The sequence below is a fragment of the Budorcas taxicolor genome, chromosome 11 (genome assembly GCF_023091745.1).
Source record: "Budorcas taxicolor isolate Tak-1 chromosome 11, Takin1.1, whole genome shotgun sequence".
NCBI lineage: Eukaryota > Metazoa > Chordata > Mammalia > Artiodactyla > Bovidae > Budorcas > Budorcas taxicolor.
The window spans coordinates 127,312,583-127,336,944 of NC_068920.1; the positions used below are offsets into that span (position 1 = coordinate 127,312,583).

Here is a 24,362-nt window from a genome sequence, read left to right on the forward strand (position 1 = left end):
GGTCTCTTCAGATAACCAAGAGAGCAACCCAGGTTAGTGAAAGCCTACTGTAATTCCCTAAAATATAAATACTACTATAGTAATAGTAAGAGCTATGGAAGATAACTGAAGGACATCAGGATTATCTAAATCCTTCATAGTCCTCCTAAAGCATCATAATAAACACTGAGAACCCTAGAATTCTATAATCTTAAAAACCATCTGGTCCAAAGTCATCACTGTAGTAAGGAGCAGCAGTTCTAAGAAGTGAAGCTCCTGCTGAAGGCCACTTGCCCAGGGACTGGCAAAGGTCACAGGAGGAGCTTCCAGGGGGCCTCTCCTGCCCGATCTCTTCTCCCACCACCCACATCTATGAAATGAAGTGGATGAGCCAGAATAATCTCTAAGGTCCCTCTTGTAGCTCAGTCTACAGTTTCAATGTTCTATCAATTATTAGCACACTATGCTCATCTCAAACCCTTTTAGCTCAGGGATGGTGCTATAAACGAAAGGAGGCCCCAATAAAGGAGGCCTCAATAAAGAGTTACTCATATGTTTTCTTTAACAGAAAAATAGTTCTATCCTTTGAAGCCTTACTCCTAAAGAACAAACTCAAGATAATTTCATGTCATTATCCCCCTCAGGCTTCCTTCCTCCACCCAGTCTCTCTGGTTTCTAGTCTGTTCATTTTCATTAACATTCTCTATTAAGCTTTATTGAGCCAGATGACTAGATAATATATCTCAATGTAATTATGGGTAATACATGAAAAGGACAATTGAGAGACAGCTGATTTCTAAACTGTACTCTTCGTGGCTTCAATTACATTAGGAGGCTAGATATTTCACTGTATTTCTAATATATATGTATGGGAAAAAAATCAGATTGGAAAACATAGGCATAAAACATTATTCTTATTTAAAAATAAACACTCCTTCATTTACATATTCTATGTCTGGGAAAAAGAACACTATTTTGATTTTCAGTAATAATCCTGTCCATAAAAGGGCAAACCAAGTCCCATTTTCACTGTCCAATCAAGGAGAGCTTTTCAAGCATATCTTTTTTAACTCTCAGTAGGAAGGTTGTACCTCCCTCAATTCTGGAAATGATTCATTATCCTCACAGAGGCCTGTACGGCATGCATCTAGTTTCAGCTGGCACGGAAATACTTAAAGTCAGAAGGAAAACTGAAAAGTTCTGATTTCTCCTCTGCTGCCTTTCAAAGGCTTCTGAAGCTTGACCTCTAAAGTACAGGGTGTTGCAGGCTATTGTTGCTGTTCAGCTTTGTTTTTTCCCTTTAAAGTGCAAACATGAGAAAGCAGAAACAAAAGTACTAGACAGGGAAGCAAGCAAATGGACCTGGAATTTTTTTGGTACAAATCTGATTAGCTAAGAGGTTCCCTTTTGACCGTGGAAATGGCACTCTAGGAAGAGAACCAAATGGGGTTCTCTGTGCCCACCTCTTTTCAAAGGGAGATTTTATAAAACTGCTTTGCATGTAAAGAAAAAAATATACTTTAGTGAGGGAGGACATGTACAGAGGGTGACCATAAGGCATGTTGTCACGTCAGTGCAGGGGCCTTTATTTATTTTATGAACAATATTCTAAGGTTAGTGAGAAATTGCTTTTTGTTTTTTAATCTAAGAAGCCAAGGAAAACCAACTGAACATACTTCACTGGCTGTGTCCTTCAGTTCAAACATCAGAGAGAAAGAAAGGTAAGTAGCCAGAGTCAAACTGTGCCTAGTGTGTCTGCATACTTATTTCTGATTATCTGAAAATAAACAACATGCTTATTCTACAAAGACAGAGGACCTGCTGAAAGCTTATAGCAACACACAAGTCTATTCAAAATGATTCCCTATGTTACACTGTAGGGTTGCTGTGTAGTTAGTTATACAAGGGAAAGAGATCAAAACCCTGTACAGACACCTGATATCGGACTTGAAACGCCAAGTGGAAACAGAACTATTCAGTGTCTTCATTTATACACAATTTACAATATTTGATTCAAAATAAAAATCACAAGAAAAATACATCTGTTTCTGCTACAATTCCTTCCCTTCCCTCATCCACCCCCCAGTGAAAAGTCTTCTAATAAAAGGTATCATATTACCATATTGTCTTGTTTTGGTCTAATTCTGAGATCCCGGCTTGGGATAGTTAAAACACTAAAAGGAAGGGCAATACTTGGAATTTATATAATGTACACATTTTATCCAAGGATCTCAAGTACTTGCGGTCACGTCTCCAGATCTGAGAAATCACGGTTCAATGGAAGCCAGAATGCTGGAAGGATGCTGGGCAGGTTGCATGGGGTGTTAAATCTCTTCGCTAAGTCTATGATCAAACAAGGTCAGAGCTGGTTGGCTAGAGCTGGGCTCAATTTCTCTTTCCGGACATAAACCATCAGTCAGTGTTACCCTCTCTTAAACCACACACCCATCTCTAGGTTACTGCCTAGAGTCAAGACCAACTGAAGAAGCCATGTCCTCAGGATAATGCAGCAGGATAGAAAAGCAAAAACAGAGAAACACATTCATCAGCATCTGGCCAGAGGAGATGGGGTTGGGAGGATCGATTTGGGAGGCCATTCCTAGCAAGAATGAGACAAAGGTGTCAATTCACTAGTTTCAGTTACAGTTAAGCTTGTGGTGGAGTCGATCCCAGCAGAGGTGAAGCTCATGGCATCTAGTGCTTGATGTAAGATAATGCTATTGAAGAAGGGTAATGAGAAAACACAGCAAACTAACAGGGAGGAACTGGCCAAAGAGTATCTGGAGGGCCAAAGTGATTTTCTTTCCTTATCATTTCTACGGGAGAAGGCAAGGGATAGAAGATCAGGGCTAGAGGGCCCCTTATTTGCAGATTAAAAAAAAATCATTTTCTTATAACTCCGTAATGAAAATGTGTATTACGGTATGAAGGTTACAGAACTGCATCTGCTACTGGGTCACGGCTACAGGTCTATGAGCTGATCCACCAGCAGCAAAGACCTGGCTAGGTTGGGAAGACTGGACTCAGAGCTCCCACTGCTGTTTCTAGAGTGCCCACCTGGAAGTGGAGAGAGGAATTCAGTACAAAACACAGAGGGTTAAGGTTTAGATGTGCAGAATAAGCAAAGGAGAAAAAAACCAAATCAAAACAAAAAAATCCTGGAGAAGCAACAATTTACATTTTGAAAACTCTTACATGTTAATTGTTAAACATATAAATTAGTTATCCACCACCTCCCACCAAAAGTTCAGGCACTGTGTGCACACCACACTGTAGGCAGGAGATCTTGCAAAGAGCATGCTATTTTCAAATGAGTATCTATTTTTCCTGAGAACTGCTGGCTGTACATAATTTCCAGATATTATCAACTCACTTCACTGATAAAGTAAAAATCAGTAATTTTTGATTTGGGGAGGAAGTAGTTATTAAGACTACTGCAATAAAAACATGCTTTAAGAATACATAGATGACCTTATGGCAAGTCAGTGCTTTATGGCACGTTCAAATAACAAAGAGGAAAAAAAGGATACTCCGCAAATGTCTAAAAGATGCAAAATGGTGTCAAAGCACCATTATTAATCTCTTTGGGAAGAGTATTTATCACAGATTGTTCTAATTATGATAAAAAATGTTCAGTTCATTTTTTGATATAGATCTTCAGGTTTCCATTTACTGAAGATCACTATTTTTAGCTTGATACTTTGTAAAAACCAGCTTGTAGTCAAACTATTAAATAGTTTCCTTCTCTCTAAATAAATACCATAGTCATGCTTTAAGATACCTATATTAGTATCTTTATGTGTACTTCCAACTATCTATACTGGTCCAGCCCACAGTGATTGTTATTACCCCCAGTTCCTTTCATTAAATGTTAATGCCTTCCCCCCTTTCTACATTAGGTACATTACTATTTTGAAGAGAGCTGATATCAAGCTCTTTTCTTTTCCCCAGCCTCTCTTTCTTACCTTGTGGGTTTTTGGTTATCAACACAGGAATAGGGTCAAACTCATCTTCTGCCACCTTGTCCGAGCCCTCAGGGACATCAAAACCTGAGATGAGATTACTGTCTTCCGCAGCTTAATACAGAACGCAAGTACACAAGCAGAAACAACAGAGGCAGAGATCAGCAAATGACAGCATACACTAGGGGCAACTGCACAATCACTGTTGCTTTTAAAGATGAAAAGGCTTATTCTCCTGAGTTGAAATAAAAGTAGTAAAGCTGGAAAACTTGAGGAAATAGAAAAAAAAAATGCTTTAGAGCTAGCCATGTTAAGACTTTTATAAATGAGAAGGGAGAAGGGTTACAGGCAGAGTTCTCCCTACCTTTATACGGTCATTAAATATACTTATTGTGAAAGATCTCTTCAACATCAGTAATTCATAAAGGTAAGGGAGTTAGTCATTTATCTTCTTCATTGAGCTAACAGAGACTGGACTAACAACACTAGAAAAACTCAAAACCAGAGGTAGCAGGGAGATAATTAATTGCCCTTTAAGAAGTAACCACTGTATGTGCTAGTGCTAAGTCATTTCAGTTGTGTCCGATTCTTTGCGATCCTATGGACCATAGCCTGCCATACACAGACAAAACAAAACTAAATACTTCTGAAAGGACACACTGCCCTGTAATTGGGAAAACAGACTTTCAAACTCTGACATCCCAGGAATACTGGGGCACAAGATCGCATGCACTGAGATTTAACACAGAAGTTTGCTAGAAGTTATTCTCTATTCTACAAGCAAGTGCTAGCTGAGCACCAATTTTGCAAGTGATGCTTCTCTGTAATTATGCATCACAGCTGACACACTCCTGTCAGACATAATTGGCTAAATAGGAAACTTGTCACTACACGTTCTATAAAAACACAGTTATTTTAATGCTATCAAGGATAAAAACAAAAACTCAGCTATTACCATTGCAAACTAAAGGCTAACTATTTTTCAGTCATATCAGGGAGGCTTGCTTCCTACATGTCCTTCAGAAAGGACTTAACAGCTGTTCCTTTTATATGTATTTGCTCCTTCTAGAAAACCACTTTCACTGTCTGAGCCCAGAAAGAAGTTTACTGGATGCCCATGTTCTGTGTCTGCCACTCTCACAAACCACTCAATGAACAGAACTCAATTCAAGCTATTTTTCTGTCCAGCAGAAGTTCAAACCAGTATTAACACAAGACAAAGAAATAAAAATAGTAGACTAGAACGAGAACGCTAGTAATTAATCATGACTCCAAGGGTAATTAAAATTTAAACCTTTTCTGAGTTCAATCTTTGAAGACTGACTTTTGAGGAACAGTGCTTTTTTATTATAGTAATCACTACCAAAAAACTTGAAATCCAATTTAATGAAACAGTTTTAAGTTCTAAGGCCACCTAGTATCTAATCAGAGTCAGTTCGTGGACAGTCAGTCATCTCCCTGAGCTGACTACAAAGGCAGGTAGCTGTGTCTTTACGAGAAAGCATGGGATATCTGCATTAGAGGTGACTGTAAGCCACACCTCCACAATCTGCCATCCCAGCCTGATTAAATATTCTTAGTGAAAGGAACTTTAACACAGGGGCTAAGAGTACAAATGCGAGTTTTCCACTCAAGGAGGTGGTTAGAAAACTTCACTAGCAAAGACTTTTGTTAAGGGAAATTCTCTTCTCCTCTAAGGATACATGTGGGCTCGAGGAGAGGAAAGTGTTTACCTTTATGGGCCGGAGCAGAGATGGCTATGGGGGCAAACTCTTCCAGAAGGTCAGTAGTGGGGTTAGAAAGCAGAGAGCAATCAATCAGGGAATCTTCCCCGGTGAGAGAATCTGAGTCCAGATTAACAGCATCCCAGGTCAGTGACGGCATTAAATGGCACACACAACAATATCACTGGTTAGGTCTTAGCTTTTGAGTTATTGCATTTATATTATACATATGAGCCAAGGTGGGAGGAAGAAAACCAAAAGAAACACGTTAAGCACTCTGGATTTTCATCTATAGAAACATGCGTATTTCTAAACTTCTCTTAAGAGTAATACATAAATATGGAAGAATTTTTTGCTTGGAGGTTACTGGTTAAGCAAGTAAATGGTCTGGATGCCAATAAAACTTTGCCAACTCAGTTCTCAACAAGCGCTGTTTGGGAAAAAGGACATTGCAGCTAAAGAGTTTCACTTAAATCTTTCCTAAGAGTTCACTGAAAACATTTATTATAGGATGAGGTATCCAAGCTGACAAGAAGTGGGTTGTCCCTGGCTTATTATTAGCAGAATATGACCTGATTAGACAGCACCTTCTAGAACTAAACCCGATGCCCGTTCAAAACAGAATTATCTTGTCTCTTATTAGTACTCTTTAAATGTGAATTGCTCCTCTGAGCACCTGACTTTGCTTTTAGTTAACGAACAGAGGAAAGATAAAATTCAGAGTTCCAAGTATTTCAACATATGAATTGTTTTCTGCAAAAGTTTTCTAGGAGAAAACAGCCAAGCAAGCACAAGAAAAAGAACCATATTGTCTCCTATCTTAATTCTTTTTTAACCTGGTTGAGTTTATTCTCATATTTCCCAGACTTCTAATTGTTCCTATTCCAAGTTGGCGAAGTGGACACTTTTATCAAGGTAATTACGGACTCGACAAAATGAAGGTTATCAAATCTCTATTTAAGGAACTGTAGTTAAGGAATTCTACTAAGAGTGAACTTTGAAATTGGGTTAAAAGCAATGACAAAACTAGGGAAGATTTCAATTTTGCCTACGATTTAATAACAAATCATCCAGATATGATCAAAGCTCTGGGCTGGGAACAGAATGTTAACATACATAGCATGAGTTCCCATGGACATGACAGATACTGTTGAGGGAAAGACTGCTCAGTACCCTGGAGGAGTTAAGGGTATCCTTACAGCACAGTTCTTTCATTAAGAAAGTAGAGGGAACCTGAACCAGTGAAAAAATTCTTAAGACTGAAATGAAAGAAAGCTCAGGAATCACTCTATAGAGAACACAGCCTCAAAAAGTGCTCCACTCTTTACCAAGGAAACACATCCCTCAACTTCTAGAAGCTGGAGCTATAGTGATGCAGAGCATCACAGTGGGAGGAACTAACCAGGCTGAGAAATAAATAAGCCCAGGACCACTGGCTGCAGGTGGAACGTCTGACTCAGCGCTGCTGGCACTGACCGGTCCCTGCAGCTGTAGAGACTCCTGACTGACCTGTGCGGTTCGAGGTCACAGATTCCGTCTGAGATGGGAGGCGCTGAGGCACCGGGGGCTCCAGTCCTGGTATCAGACTCTCAACAGCAACATCAGCTTTTTCTTTTGCAGCATTAAGAGAGGAGAGGAAAGGGTGAGGAAAAGCGAATCAGAAGGTTCTTGGGATGATTCTGCGAAGGCTTTCTTCTGCACTTCTCTAAAATGCCCATTTCAGGCACGATGGAAAGCACGTTAAGATGCTTTCTTTTTGTTGATTTGAGTGTCTGGGCTTCCCTGACCAAGCAGGCACTACTGTGGTTAACCACTGTGGCTAGTTTTGGTGATTCTCAGTTTTTATAAATAAATGCAGAACACGAGCCACCCCAGCAGATCTCTTACATGTCAGAAGACAGGCTGAAGGCACGTTAATGTCTTCAGGGAATGGTGCTTTTCTTAAGGGATAAACTTAGGGGCAAACATGTTCTGTGTCTTGCAAAGGCAACTGGTCCGTCTTGAATCCTGTGCCATGATGTAGCTGGAGGTACTCTTTACCATGCGACATCCCCCAGCTGGAGGCCCACCTCTCTGAAGGGTCATGCATTTCTGAGTTCTAGGACTTCGTGCCCCCACAGTACAGGGACTCCAGATATTTTATGGGTCTTGCCTGCCTTGTGGCTGGAGCACAAGAAAATGTAAAAGCAAGCAGATCAAGCCACCAGATCAAGATTCTATTCCTGGTGCTTCACCATGGGGCAAATGCTTTCTCAGTTGTTGACACTTGGCACATATAGAGGCCTTCTAAAGAAGAATCTGCTACAGGTAAAGACCACCTTAAGACCAACTTCTTTCACAAAGCTTTTGTAATGAAATGTCAATTTTCCCACATTCCCCTTCATTCATAAGAAATTCACTCTAGAAATCTCAGTGTTTCAAGAAAGGCATAAATAACAGCCGTGCCTTCTGCTGCAGGGAGGCAGAGAAAACACTCCTTTGGAGTGATAACAAGGGAAATTAACTAGCCCTGGCTTCTGGGTCAGCACAAGGCAATGCTTCAACACCAGGAGGCTTTTCAGCATTTCTACTCCTCCGCTCGGTTACCAGTAGGGAACTGTTAACCAGTGGGTTGCCGTTCTTGAAACAGACACACATATCATGCACAACAGAAGACACAGAGAGAATGACTTTACCAATTACAGCATCAGAAGTGCTACCAAAAGGATCTGTCATAGGCAAGAGATCAGGGAGCAGAAGAGAAGTGTCAGGAGATTTGAGTCCCTCAATTAGTTTTTCTAGGTTGGGCAGAGAAGTAAAGAGAAAGCAAAAATGCAATGAGATATTCAAGTAAGCCAATCATTTACCATATCCTATGCAAACATTTGAGGGCTCTAAATTTTATACAGGTTCAGCATAAAAACAAATACTGCTAGTATCTTGTTAAAAACAGGCTCTCAAAGTTTATAAATGATTATTTCCCCAAATGAACTAGTCACTTTGTAAGGCATTCAAGATGCTGCCTTAAATGTGTTTGTTTTTAAATTTGCAATATAATTTACACTGAATAAGAATACAAGTTACCAGTTTTAAGAGTACAATTTGATGAATTTTGACAAATGTACACACAAGCACCACTGAAATAATGAAGCAGAAGGTTTCCATCACCCCAAAAAGGACCTGTGTGCCCCTCTCTGGTCAATGCCTTCCTCTGAGCCCCAGGCCCTGGCAACAACTGATCTGTGTTCTGTCCTTGTAGCTTTGCTTTTTCTACCATTACCCACATAGTGTGTAGTCTTTTCTGATGTCCTTCATTCAGCATGGAACACTTGAGATTCCTCCATGCTGTGGTACACATCAGCAGTTTGTTTTACTGCTGAGTGTCACTGTATGAATGCACTGCATTTTGTCGATTCATTCATCAGCTGATGGACTTTTGGTTATTTCCAGCTTTTAGTTATTAAAAATAAAGCTGCCATAGGGATCCCTGTAGCTCAGACAGTAAAGAATCTGCCTTCAGTGCAGGAGACTCGGATTCGATCGCTGGATCAGGAAGATCCCCTGGAGAAGGAATGGCAATCCACTCCAGTATTCTTGCCTGGAGAATCCCATGGACAGAGGAGCCTGGTGGGCTACAGTCTGTGGGGTCGTAAAGAGTCGGACACGACTGAGCGACTAACACTACTACTACTAAAGCTGCCATAAACATAAACATATGAGTTTCTGTGTGTTCATCTCTCTTTCTGAGCTTAGTTTTGAATCTCTCCCCTTTTTTTTGAACTTGCACTTAGAAATGGTTTGTAACTCACCAAGAGAAACAATGAAACCACACCTAGGTTTTAACTTCAACAATCATTTACTGCTTACAGCTTACAGCTTGTGATACTCCCAGTACTCATTATTGAACTGTCAAATCTTATTAAATTCACTTAAGCCTGCAGGTGGATTACTTTTGATGTCTTTTGGCTAAAGAACAAAAGGACATTAGAAGCCACCAGATTTGTCACACCTGATAACTTAATGTGTGATAACATGCACACTAAGTTTCCTTCCAAGACAACTCTTTCAACAACTCTCTACCTTTTAAAAGTAGAGCATTAACTTGACACAAAATAATGAATCACAGACTCTTATAGAAAGAAACGAATTAACAGCTCACACTTCCTTTAACTTAGAGAGACTGAGACCACACAAATTCTATTACTTGCCTAAGTAAAGGCCTGTCAACAATGTCTTTTCTACCTCAGAAATAAACTGCCATTAAAATAAAACTAAGACATCTTAAGAAAAAGCAGTGACAACTGCGTGTATATAATATCTTAGTCTGTATTCTTCTAGGCTATCAGGAATAGAGATAAGCAAAGATGAAACAGATATTCACTGAGGGACAGAAGCCAAATTTTAGGTGACCTGTAATTGAGATGATCTATAACTGCACAGATGAAACAAAATAATGGATTTTAGTGCCTTGGCAAGATAACTTGCTTTGGTACAATTAACACTGGAGAAAAAGCCATTTTTATAGGTGAAACCAACTTACCGTTTTTGGAATGCATAACATGCGGATATATTGGAATTAAATACCAGTAAGCGACATTTCTCATTGATACCTAATTTATATTGAAGGAAGGAAGGAAAGAGGAAAAAAAGCAGCTTCTGAGTAGTAGAGGACAAAATTCAGGGTTCTAACCAAGTGCACGAACATAAAAACATCAGCATTACTCTTGAACTATACATGACATGGTGAGAAAAGATGTTTAAAGTATCTTGGGCAATTTTGTGCATACTGGCAAAAGTAAGATGGTTCTCCCCCAAAATCTAATTTTTCATTATTCTGAGCACTGGTTTTGGTTTTATTCCCCCCTAACAAGGACCTTTCACGTTAAAAAAAAAAAAAAAAAGTGATGATCTGCTTTTTTCACTTCTAGCACTCAGACATTTGCAATCTTATGAAGTCCTGGATAAAAAATAAAGAGCCCACGTCTTGTTTGTCTTTCACCGGAGGGCTGTTTGTCTTAGCCTGTCCAGTGAGTGGGTGTGACTCTGGGGCTGTTCCTGAAACGGATCTCTTTACCTGTAAAATGCAGACACCTACTCCCCAACCTTTTCGTATTAGTCACTCAAACATCATCTCTAAGCCTTTCCCCACACTCTCTGTCACAGTAGGAACTTTCTGGAACACCTGCTTTCACTTCTCTTATAGCCCTTGAAGGCAGGGAAGGTAGATTCTTCATTTCTGATCCCCAGTTCCCGGTTCCCTCTCGTCCTCTGTCACATCTCTGCCTTTTGGCTTCATTGGAGAGGTGGGGAGAACAGAGGATTGACGGCAGAAAGGCAGGTCCTTCAACAAGAATCTAATTTTTTATTAGCCATTAGCAAAAAGCATGAGAGGGTAAAAGAAACCTGTGCGCATGCATGCATATGTGTGTTTATGGTGAGATAGAATGGGGTGGGGGTGGGTTAAATGGCCATGTTTAAGGAGGCTTCTTTATTGACCAAACCTCAAAGTAAACAGGCTGCTCACACAGATAACCTGTATGGTCACTGCTACTTAAGAATATTCAAATATGGGAACTAGGGAGGGAGAAGCGGGGATCAGAGTTAAAACTAGGCAGAAAACACAGAGTGACAGTCTAGGCCACAGCCTGTACAGAAACAGCTCCTTTCACTACCAGCACTCTTGCAGAGAGTGGGCAGTCCATTACTCAGTGCTATTTTAACAAAGGTTGTTGCCTGCGTTTGCAGAGTTCAATGCCAAACATTCTCATTCATTATTCACAAAACCCCCTGGGGTTTAGGAATATCCATGCAACTGAGAATGGACATCAGAGACCTTGAGAATGTGTGACCTGTCCAAAGTCACAGATGGGACATGGCAGAGCCTGGACTTGACTTCAAACTTTCCTCCCCATGCTGCACAAAGGGTCTGCCTAGCTTCATAACCAGAAGAGAAGGGGTTTTCACAGACATGGGTTCATGCACAATGGTCAAGTTACAAAAGATATGTTAACACTGTAAGGAACTTCAGATCTTATCCAATTAGCCTTCTCATTTGCAGATAAGCAAACAGCTTCAGAAACGTGAAGCCAATTGCCTAAAATCTTCTAGCAAGTAAGTCACAGAATTAGCTAGGACTAGGACCCAGATCTTTACGTACAGAGATTCATCCTTCTGGTTTAACTAAGGCTTCGATTGCTTTAAAGTGTACAGACTCAGGATTTGCCTGGTGGTCCAATGGTTAAGAATCCGCCTACTAATGTGGGGGACATGGATTCAATCTGTATCAGGGAACTAAGATCCCACATACTTCAGGGCAACTAAGCCTGTGTTCTGCAACTACTGAGCCCTCATGCTGCAACTATTGAAGCCTACACGCCTACAGCCCATGCTCTGCAACAAGAGAGGCCAGTGCCATGAGAAGCCCACGCACTTCAACTAGAGAGCAGGCCCCACTCGCCACAACTAGAGAAAAAGCCTGCACAAAGCAGTGAAGATGCAGCACAGCCATAAATGAAAGTGTACAGACTCCTAGAAGATAAACTTTAAACTGTTACCGGTCATTACTGGTCACTGTAAATGGAGAAATTGACGAGAAATTAAAAGAAAAGCTACAGGAGGCTGACAGCCTCTAAACCACAGCCTAGGTGCCTCCCAAGTGTATCAAGGTCTGGTTTTGATGTCCCTCACTTTACAAATTATCGCCTCTCTCACATTTTTATAAAAACACTCTGAGGCTGTGTATCATGACAGAGGAAAGAGGAGAGGGTGATGAATCTAGGAAACTGTGTGGGAAGTATTCTTTAGGATTCAAAAGCTTATGACCAAGTCCCACACCAGCATATGACTTGCTGCCATCTAATGAACAAAGACTTCTATAGTTTTACTTGAATGATGGGAAGTGGCTTCCCTGGGAGCAAAACCAAAACCCAAATTCTGGGACAGCTCATACCCGAAATGCATAGAGGCTCACACTCTATTTCTCAATTACACAAAGTGACAGACGAGTGAAACCAAGAAATAATTCATAAATTGCATTTTGCAATGACTGAATCCTCCTAAGAAACATTTTACAAGAGTTTTCAGTATCTTCTGTGTTAGAATCAAAAGTCCATGACTCCATCTTACTCCAGTATGTGTGAAAAGCAGTGGACAATTATGAACAGAAGAAAATGATCCAGTTTTATATCAGTTCCTAGGCTGACTCTGATATTTTCAGATCCGGCTTCCGATTCTACATGTGTGTTGGAGGGAGAGGGGAGAAAATTCCTGGATTTGGGGAGGTTATTATTTATTTAATCTCTGATTGCGATACTGTACATTTTCAGCTGGGGTCTGCAAAATCCGCTCAAATAAATAAGCAACATGAAAGAACCAAAGGGCCTGAGTTTACATTAGTTACCTAATTTTTCTAAGCATCAGTTTTCTCACCTGTAGATACAGGATAAGAGGTTGTCAGGATTAAATGGGCATATTTATTAGAAATTAATGTGTCTGTGTGTTTATAAATGGAAATACTTAGCACATAAAAGAGGATTAATGTCTCTTTTAAGTAACAGGACTAGATGAGGTGTGAGATTACAGTAGTGAAAATGGGTGAAATTCTAGAATTTTCTCAAATGCCTTGGTATGAGAATAGAATAAGCAGAATTCCTTGAATAATGTGAAGTGGGAGGTGGAGGCAGCATGTAGAGAGGAAAAACAGGTGAGGGAAGTGGGAGTAGGGTTCAAGGTGGAGAGGACACATGTATGCCTGTGGCCAATTCATGTCAATGTATGGCAAAAACCATCACAATAAAGTAATTATCCTCTAATTAAAACAAATAAATTGATTTTTAAAAAAGAATAACATTAAAGGTAAAAAAAAAGAGCCAGGGGACCTGGTTTCTGCACAAAGTATGTGTGGCACTTCGGGCAAATCTTTGGAAGGAATGATGCTAATGCTGAAACTCCAGTACTTTGGCCACCTCATGAGAAGAGTTGACTCACTGGAAAAGACTCTGATGCCGGGAGGGATTGGGGGCAGGAGGAGAAGGGGACGACAGAGGATGAGATGGCTGGGTGGCATCACTGACTCGATGGATGTGAGTCTGAGTGAACTCCGGGAGCTGGTGAAGGACAGGGAGGCCTGGCGTGCTGTGATTCATGGGGTTGCAAAGAGTCGGACACGACTGAGCGACTGAACTGAACTGAACCTGGGCAAATCACTGTCTCTCTCTGGATCTAAGTCTTCCCACTATTCCCACTAAAAAAAAAAAAGAAAAAGTCTTCCCACTGATAAAATGAAGATAAACTTAAAGATGCTATCAACCTCTAAAAGTTTAATCATATAATGTGAGTGGAAAATCAGGAAGTAGGAACTGGTTGCTTAGAAGACAGATAGCTGAATGATGACACTGGAGCTCTGAACTGGTACTGACGGCAGGAGCTAAAATGAGTGGCCCCAAGGTGGCAGGTTTTGGGCAATGCAGAGAGCTGTTCATTGTGCAAACTCAGCTCAGACATGCCCAGCCAGGTAAACAGGGGGATGAGGCTGGGGGGAATATCTAAGCTAGCTTCTCATTTGAAAAAAGAACAAATTGCAATTGCTTTTTTTTTTTACCTTAGTGTAAAAATAATATGTTGACTGTATAAAATTTGGGAAATATACATAAGCTACAGGATAAAAGTAAAACTACCTCAAATTTCCCTTGTAGAGATAGCCACTGTTAAGTGTTTTTTGGGAAGATCTATTTATTTCTGGCTGCCCAGGGTCTTCGTTGCTGCACAAGCTTTTTTTCTAGTTGGGGCAAGTAGGGGCTACTCCACCTGCAGTGCACAGGCTTCTCATTGCAGTAGTTTCTCTTGTTGTGGAGCACAGGCTCTGGGACACGTGGGCTTCAGCAGTTGCAGCATGTGGGCTCAGCAGTTGTGGCTCCCGGGCTCTAGAGGACAGGCTCAGTAGTTGGGGCTCACAAACTTTATTGCTCTCCCTGACCAGGGATCAAACCAGTGTCTCTTGCATTGCAAGGCAGAGTCTTAACCACTGGATCACCAGGGAAGCTCAACTGTTGAGTTTTAAACAAATACTCTTTCATTCTTTTCCAATATAAACTGATTGTTCAATGAATATTTAAGCATACTCATGTCTTCATGGAGATAATGTATTAGAAAGGAACTGCTAAGTCAATAAGGAAGTAAAACCTCAAAGACCATGCTGTCCACCCCGAGAGCTGTACTAACGATGTTCCCACGAGCAGGATCAGAGTGTGTCCATTTTCTGATCCCTTCACTAAGCCTGAGGCACTGGCTTATTTCCATCTTTACCAAGCTGACAGAAGAAGCTACAGCACCTCACTGCTTTATAACTGGTATATTATATATACCAATTAAATGATAGTAAACTTAAAAAAAAATTACTCACTGATAATTCATACTTTGTCTTTTATGAATTGTCTGCTCCTATTTTTCCATTGGTGGTATTTTCCTATCACATTCTCGGTACTATAATCAGTTCTTTCCCAAGTCTCTAGGGTTCTCAAAAATGAGTCAGGTTAAGTGCTTGGAAAAGCACTCAAATCATAGTTAAAAGACTGAGAAGGTAGACTGCTAAAGAAAAACGGATGCAGAATTAGTTATCCTGGACAGTGGAAACCAAGACTGCTTTTGAAGGAGAGGACTGTTAGAACTCTGAAATGAAGGAGGGAGTGAAAGGGTCTTCTCTGAGCACCACCCCTCTCCTTAAAAGTCAGTCAAATGGCGTCAGGGACTAGGAGAAGAGAGGAGAAGGCAACTGCTGGAGTTGGAGGCAGGAATTCATCCATTTCAGATGTAGATCCCTCTCCTCTCAAGGCTTAGTTATGGAAAACATATGTCACAAAAAGGGTAACAAATTCTTCATAAACCAGTCTAAGGATAGATAATCAGAACCACTTCCTGGCATGAGACCAGGGAATATTGCAAGTTGTAAAATTTCTCTCTTAAAATCTCAAAAATGAGGATAGATATCTATTCATATAGGCTAGTAAGACTAAGGGCTTGCTCAGGGCCCATTCCAACCCTAATCAGAAATAGGACCACGAGGAATAAAGCAGATTGAACTTAAGACAGAGAAAAGCCAGATGCAAGCCTCATCAAAAAAGCTGATATGGCTGCTACAGCTTTGTGGTTTTGGAAATTGTATGTCTTGTCTGACTTGGGGTGTGAGCCCTGAAGTCTTGTAACAAGAGAAGCTGTTTTTAGAATTTAGCCACTCTAAACAGCTCCTATCACTGAGAAACCAGGCACTAAACTGCCTGTGACATCTGCACACTGGAATCAAAAGTCAATCTCCATGACCCATTCCAAGTCCATTTTAGAGAACTGAATCTGTGGGAAGAAAAACTTTCCCTCCAGAGTAAAGACACACACTCTAATCTACTTTGGACCTTTTAATATCACAAGATAGATAGCAGGAGGAAGTGAGGAAGATGCCAAGCAAATAGCTCTGAGAAGAATGCCAATCTTAACAACAAACCACTAAGGAAATGCAGCTTCTCTTGCCTGCTTGTCAAAAGAAGACAGAGGGCTGTAAGCCAAGAAGTATTTTTTTTTTAAGTTATTAATTCTAGGAAGTAGCGCTCATGGGGCAACTAATGCGTTCTTGGTTAGTCTTGTGGAACACTGATGTCGAAAGCTCAGTATGAAGGGGTTGCTATAAAAATCCTTTCCTCAAACTCTGAGCACTGCTGGCAGAAATGTAAAGATGTATAGTCGCTGTGGAAAACAGTATGGCAGTTCCTCAGAAAATTAAAAACAGATTTACCATACGTCCTAGTAATTCTATTTTCGGATACATACCCCAAAGAATCTTGAGTTTTGAAGAGATATTTGCATAGTCATGTTCACTGAAGCATTATCCACAACAGAATAAGACAGAAGCAAACCATGTGTCAACTGACGGATGGATGAACAAAACACAATAGAATATTATTCAGCCTTAAGAAGAAAGGCAATTCTGACATATGCTACAATATGGATGAACCATGAAGCATTATGTCATGTGAAATGTTAGTCACTCAGTCATGTCTAACTCTTTGCAACCCCATGGACAGCAGCCTGCCAGTCTCCTCTGTCCATGGAATTTTTCAGGCAAGAACAGGGTTGGAGTGATTTGACCAAAACCACCTAGCTACTAAGTAGCTAGAACCAAGCTCTTACATGTTCAAACAGTTCCTGTATTTCCCTAAACCTTAAGTTGAGCTCTCTAGTCAAAGGCCTGATTGATCTGGGATGGATGCAAAGGAGACCACTAGCTGCCTTGGGCTGTGGGCCAATAAAGAGCAAGGAGCTCAATCACACAGAATTAGGGTCTCCCTTCCTCACTCACAAGGCAAGAGACCGCGTGACACACCCACCCATCTGTATTATCTGTAGGCTCGAAGGACATTATATGTGTAAACATTTAAAGCACATAAAATAAATGTCAAGTCACAAAAGACACAGCTGTCAGGAGACTGAGGTTCCATGACTCTCACCACCAGGAAGGATGAGTGTAGGAGGGGAAAGCAGGTATGTAAAACCAACCAACCAATACACCTGACCAGTGTCCCCCATGGGGTGGAGAGAGTGACCAACTGCTTGCTTTGAGGGGCAGGAGACAAACCCGCAGTCTGCCACAGGACCAGAGACCCTAAATTCTCAGCCCTTTCCTCACTGGAGTATTTCGAGATGCTGCGGAAGGATATGGGGATAAAGAGCTATAACTGAATGCTCAATGTGCCACAGGCTGGGCATTGAAGTAAATGGAATATTCAGAGACACAACGGTCACGTGCCATCCTTAGCCCAAATTCCAGACAGCATCATGAAAAGAGGGAACTGAGGATCTGCTGAGCTTAGCTACTACTTTCATCCAGGGGTTTGCCAGCTTCCTGACATGTGGGCTGTGGGCTGTTTATATCTCCTCAAACAGTGGGTAGCAGGCCTGGATCGGGGTTGGGCAGAGTCACACATGGAAGGCTATGGAGCTAGGAGTCTGGGGTTTGGTATTTGGGGACAGGAAAGGAGAGTAATGGGACCGCCAAAAGCCTTTCAGCCTCAGGTTTTATTTAATGTATTCATTTGATCTGCAAATACTCAGTGAGTGCCAGCTATGCCCAGCAGTATTCCCGACAGTACACTGGCAGTACACTGCAAATAAGACAGACAAGGTCCCTCCCTTAGGACCTGACGTTCTGGTGGGGACTGAACAAGCAAACAAGAGGCAATGAAGAAGCAAAAAGAGACGATGTCACAATAAGTGCTATGAAGAATGAAGCCAGGGAGTGTGACTGACAGTGCCCACAGGACCACACGGCCTCACTGAGAAGACAGCATTTAAGCTCAAGACCCAAATGTCGACTGACAAGAAGGAAAACCTTTCCAAGCAGAGTACCAGAAAGTGCAAAGGCCCTGGGGTGGGAATCAGGTCAGCTTACTGAAGGAAGAACTGAGGGGATGAATGCTCTTGAGCTCAGGGCAGAGGGGCAGCCAAGGGCCAGAATCATCAGGGCTTTGTGGGTGTGGTAAGAAGCCTGGATTTTTTGCTCAGTGATTTGAGAATTCAAAGGAGTAACATGTATGATTTATGCTTTCATCCTCTGGCTTGTGCCAAGAGGCCACCCTTCCAGCTTCTGCAGCTCATGGGCTATCTGGGTAAGGACAAGGCATGAACCTGACGGGGCATCTGCTTGAAACTGGCCTGTCTAGGCCCTGCCAGGCATACCTGAAAGATGCAACAAAGAAAAGGACCTCTATTTGACACCTTTCTTCTCATTTCTTTAACTACCCTACCTGAATAATTTCTTACTGATTTTAAGTATTTTTGACCTACCTCCAGGTCCAGCCAGTTACACACAATACTACCTGATTAAGGCAAATTTCTGCTTCTTAGAAGGGTCAACAAACTATCTAAAGAAATAAAAACTGTCTTGGTACCCAAGCTGTGGGTCTGTTTTGTAAGTAGAGGATTTCCATATCACAATCCCTTCCAATTGTGAAGCAATCAATCAAATAAATCCCTCTGACATTTTGGGAGAGAAGAAAAAATCAAGCAGATTCTTTTAGTTCAAGGAATCAACAGGAGTAGTAAGAATGAGGAAAAAGAAAAACTATCAACAGCAAAATGACTGCCAGTTATTTCTAAGGGGCTGGATCTATTTGCTTTTTGAAAGCGACTGATCAAGAAGGAAAGGGCAACTTCTGTCCCTCACATTGTGTGCCTCTTCCCCTAAAAGGATGAGGAGGGGAGCAAAGAGAAATCTTTGGCATCATGAACTCTAACTGGAAAGCATCCAAGCATTGTTTTGAAAGCTGTTTCAATCAGACCATGCTAACTGTTTCTTACTTTTTTAGACTGCTTACTTAAAAATCAGTACATGGCAGATTGTAGGGGAGATGAGAACTACTTATCTTGATGATGAAAAGTCAAGTTCAGATAGTGGAAAGTAGTGGAACCTAGGTCTCCAGACTCACATTCCCTATCAAATTTTATTATGTATTTTTGTCTTATAAAAATAAAAGCACATTAGAACAAAACAGGAAGTCACTCATAATGCAATCAGTATACTATACTATTACGATTTTATTCCTTCTATCATGTGCTTGTAAGTACACCCCCCACCCCCAACACTGTTATCATCACACTGGACTAAAAGTTCTTTGCGATACACAGGCCCTTTACATTACCATTAACACAGTCAAGGATATGAAACTTAACACTGATATGATGTGGAATACAATTTGGTATAATTTGAGCTGAATTTACTGTCTTTGCTAAGGATAAGTGCCTTCCAAGTGAATTTTGTCCCTTTTATTGAGACACAGTAGAAATATACAACAGTACCTATTATTAGGTCTTGGACTGCAGGTTGTTCTCACAGTGTTTAAAACAGAACTCTCAAGAGGCCCTGCGATGTAACTTAACTTCAGTTTTATTTACCTACCTGGTGCATCAGGTACTTGAAGAGGAATGAAAGGATCAGATACACTTAGAAGAGGAAGGCTAGAATCCACAGTCTGCCCACCCTTCCTTTTTTCAGCTGGAGTTGGATGGAAGGGAAAGAAGGGTCAAGGAGACAGGGAGAAAAAAGAAAAGCAGAAAACATCAAGTAAATCTAGATGTATTTACCATCTATTAACCCACCTCACATTATAAAGTAAGTCTAAATTTAGAGGCAGAATAAAGAGAAATGAGTGTATATAATTCAGTGTAATAGCAAATGTATGAGATATACACTCTGGTCCTTACAGCACAGTCTGAGATGCAGTTAATGATAAAACTAGGACAGCTGTACATCTGAAATATTTCTTCTTCCTTAGATACTGCAGTCTAGTGATCTCTTTTAGAATTCCTACAGCAACACTAGCCCTATCACACATTTTGGTAGGTAAACAAATTCTATTGTGTAATCTAGAATATGTGTATAGGTACTTCCTTTGTACCCATTTCCCTCTTGAGGTTCTTTAGGGACTGAATCCTATTCTATCACCAAATGTCTAATGTAATGCTAGGCAAACAGAGAGACAGAAACTGATTTCTTGCTTATTACAAGGTTAGACAAGCCCTAACCTCTGGACAACCTTTACCATACTATTGGCATTCATTCTGTATTTGGCAAACTTATAGATTTACAAAAAATCTATACACCTTAAGGAATACCAGAGCTTGAAGGGATCTCAGGATTTTCTAGCACAATTTTCTTATTTTTCAGAAGAGAAAATGAAGCCCAGAAGTTAAGAGACTAACCAGAGGTCCACCAGCAGACCCATGATCAAAACACAGGTCTCCTAGTGCCTACTTTACCATGTTGTACCTTGCACTTTAATAATCAGTTTGTTTCTGAATTAAAATCTAATCTAGCCTTTTATAAAGTGGATGTACAAACAGTTTTAACTTTCAAATAATTATAGACTCATAGGAAGTTGCAGTACATAGGACCCCGTGAACCAGCTTCCCCCAGTGGCGAGTTCTTATAACTGTAGTTCATTATCAAGGCTGGTGCAATTCTGTTGCACCTCTATCCCATTTATACAAGTTTTCACATGTATTCATTTGTGTGTATGGGTGTGTATATATATAGTTCCTTGCAATTTGATTCTATGTATAAAGTAGTCTAAGTACCACAACAATGATACACAACTGTTCTATCAAACAAAAATCTTCCCTGTACTCCACTATAGCCACATCCACTCCTTACTCTTCTCCTAACCTAATTTTGTCATTTTGAGAATATCATTAAAGTGGGCTATTTTTAAAAAAGAGGTACAAGGTCAAGTTTTAATCATCTGCCCGTTTCTCCTCTAATGTATGGACATAGTTTAGTAACATTTTTGCAGCTTTTACCATAAAAATGTTGATGATAACCCTTGTGTCATCCTCCCCAACTCACTGCCACATTTCCTGCTTAGCTCCTCCCTTGGTTGGTTAGAAGGTTTAAAATCAGTGAACCATCTGAGCTTGATTAGAAACCTTCCAGAAAATATTGCCACCCTGCACTTCATACAAATGGGGATATTTCCATTTCTGGGACTTAGATATAATTTTCTTTCACTTGTAAAGAATGAAGAGTCTTCTTCATTCACACTACAAATATGAACACAGAGAAAATACCAAATGTTCATAGAAAAATGCTGCATAAACTGAGGGAAAAAGATGTCTGTAATGTCTGCAAAAGCTTAATGTCATTGATTTATAAGATTTCTGAAATGTGTTTATGACTACAGTTACTGTGCTGGGCTGCTCAGGTACAAATCTCTACTTTGTCATTCTCCACCTGGGACATTGGACAGGTCACTCAGGCTCTTGTGGGCTGTTGTGAGGGATCACTGGAGATAAAGCGAATAAAAGCACTTACTGCGCTTAGTGTGGAGCATGTATTCAACATATGTTCACTGTTATTACTGCCCTAATTTTACTCAAATATGTGTTTTCTAATTGTTGGGCCTTTAAAAAAACTGCCATTTACAGTCTTCAAAGGAAGCATAAAGGGGAGAAGACACAAAAATAAAAACAAAAAACAACTCTTTAAAAAAAGTTTATACAGACAGACAACAAAACATAAGATATATAATAAGTTAGAATTAGGCATTAAAACTGGAAGTGGATGGAAAATGATTAGGAAGCTTTGTCATTAACATTGACGAATCCAAGCTCCTATCCTTTGGCTGAAAGCAACTCCTTTCCTTCATTCAACAAGACTGTACTGAGCCTAGCAGTGTACTAAATGCTGGGATTCAGCAACAAGAAGACTCTCCTAGAGCTATTCCACGACCCTCTTTTCCTACCCACACCATAACTGGTCATCACCGTGATGTTTCATCTCAAGGACAATGACCAATTCTTTATACATTTGGTATAGTCAAACTAAATATCCAACCCTGAGCACTGTAAACCAGACCAAAATACCAATAAACTGAAAAATTCTACAGACCAGACAACAAAGCTAAAAATAAAAAATAATGCACAAAAAGTTTTAACTATTTAATATTTGAAGTATACACCTTCCAAATAACTCAAATGCCTATTTCAAAATATTAACACTGAAAACATCATATGAAGACTTATGAGATACAGTTAAAATTTGAGTTTTTTCTTACAAGGGAAACACACAGCTATTAGAAAGCACTCTCAATAACAGTGTAATCCTCAAAAGTTGGGGTAGGGTGGGCAACTGGAGCAAGGAGACAAGGGAGTAATAAATTATGGGTGAAAAAGTCTTCCTGGAGATTACAGTCTCCCTCCCCACACTCAAGCTGGTTGAAAATCTCTCTTATATTGAGAGAAAAATTCTAAATTTTTTTTCTAAGAATTAAAAAATTTACTATGTATTCTTTTTGAAATCAGCAAAGTGAGCCTAAAAAAGGGAACTGCAATCAAAAAGATAACAGCAACAGTCAAAGAATTAGAAGACAGAAAAACAGTTCTATAGAGTTGTCTTTGAAAGATAATAAAACAGCAAATCTCTAATTAGAGTTACCAAGAAAAAGAGAAACACAAATGCACATAATAAAACTGGTGTATACCAAAAAAATACTACAGAAGATTTCAACATACTCTTCCATCTTACTGAAAAATTTTTTGAAACTATAGACAATTTTCTAGGAAAATATTACTAAATTTGCCTTATTATGAGGCAGAAAACCTGAGAGAGGAAGTTCTAGAGCCAAATGTTAGGACACTAACTGTCCTAACTCTGCTACTTACTAGCTATGCGACTCTGGGAAAGAGACTAGTCTGTACTCAGTCACCTCAACCATAACTGATATGCAGATGGTATGGCAACCCTCGAGGGTTGTCGAGAGAGTCAGATGAGATAACACTTACATAGGACAAATGACAAACTGGTGGGAATGCCTACGATATATGACACATGAAGCACTCTTACATATTAATAAAAACAAAACAAACACAGAACAACAACAACAAAAAGGACACGAACAACACAAATCCCAAAAGTAATACAAATGGCCAGTAAACAGTGTCCTCTATCTAAAACCTCTAAGCTGGTTTGGGTGGGAAAATGACATGAAAATTACTTTCATCTATTGTTAATTGAAATAAAATTTGATTAGCATTCTTGGAAAGTGATTTGGAAATAGGTACCATAAAGCCTTAAACATATATATATCTGTTGATTTAGCAAATAATCTCCTACAAGTTACCTTAAGGAAATGGTAAAGGATATAAATAAAATATTAGCTTCAGGAATGTTTATGTGGTGAAAATTAGTAACAACCTAGGTATTCGTCAGGAGAAGGAAATGGCAACCCACTCCAGTATTCTTGCCTGGAGAACCCTGTGGACAGAGGAGCCTGGTTGGCTATTGTCCATAGGGTCGCACAGAGTTGGACACGACTGAAGTGACTTAGCATGCATGCATGCATTGGAGAAGGAAATGGCAACCCACTCCAGTATTCTTGCCTGGAGAATCCCAGGGACGGGGGAGCCTGCTGGGCTGCCGTCTATGAGGTCGCACAGAGTTGGACACGACTGATGCGACTGAGCAGCAGCAGCAGCAGCAGCAGCAAGTATTCGTCAAAAGTGATGTTAAATACAATGCTATTATTCTTCCATTAAACATTGTGTTGTAGACTAATATTTATCAACATGGAAAACTAAATCCCATACAATGTACATAAAATGAATAACTAACTGGGCAACAGAAAGCTCCTCCATAGCAATAACTACCCCTGTCGTTACAGAGGCCATATTATCACAATGCGACTAAAATGTATCTTAAGTAACTTTAGGGTAAAGAAATAAAAACTTAAATTTAAAAACGTCCAGAAAACAAGAATAAGAGAGCTGCTGCCGCTGCTGCGTCGCTTCAGTCGTGTCCGACTCTGTGCAACCCCACAGACGGCAGCCACCAGGCTCCCCTGTCCCTGGGATTCTCCAGGCAAGAACACTGGAGTGAGGTGCCATTGCCTTCTCCAATGCACGAAAGTGAAAAGTGAAAGTGAAGTCACTCAGTTGTGTCTGACTCTTAGCGACCCCATGGACTGCAGGCTTCTCCATCCATGGGATTTTCCAGGCAAGAGTACTCATTACATATTAAATATTACGGAAGGACAGCCAAAGTTCTAATAAATAAATTTATGAGGTTAGAAAAACTACTAACACACATAAAGAAAGCAGGAAGAAAGAATATAAAGAGTTAAAAGCAGTAATTAATCAATATAATTCAAAAGATCAATTTTGAAGGATCAGATTCCACATCCTA

At 40.2% G+C, this 24,362-nt stretch overlaps 1 protein-coding gene across 1 annotated transcript in view; it reads right to left on the reverse strand.

Moving 5' to 3' along the window:
• Positions 1–2,941: 2,941 nt before the first annotated feature.
• AAK1 (AP2 associated kinase 1) overlaps positions 2,942–24,362 on the reverse strand; it is a 152,013-nt gene continuing 130,592 nt past the window's right edge. The window contains exons 17-22 of the mRNA XM_052648743.1: positions 19,584–19,679; positions 8,341–8,442; positions 7,175–7,276; positions 5,675–5,785; positions 3,945–4,055; positions 2,942–3,036 (exon numbers count right to left, since the gene is read on the reverse strand). Coding sequence (XP_052504703.1) covers positions 2,942–3,036; positions 3,945–4,055; positions 5,675–5,785; positions 7,175–7,276; positions 8,341–8,442; positions 19,584–19,679 — 617 coding nt within the window. The remainder of the gene's footprint in view (positions 3,037–3,944; positions 4,056–5,674; positions 5,786–7,174; positions 7,277–8,340; positions 8,443–19,583; positions 19,680–24,362) is intronic.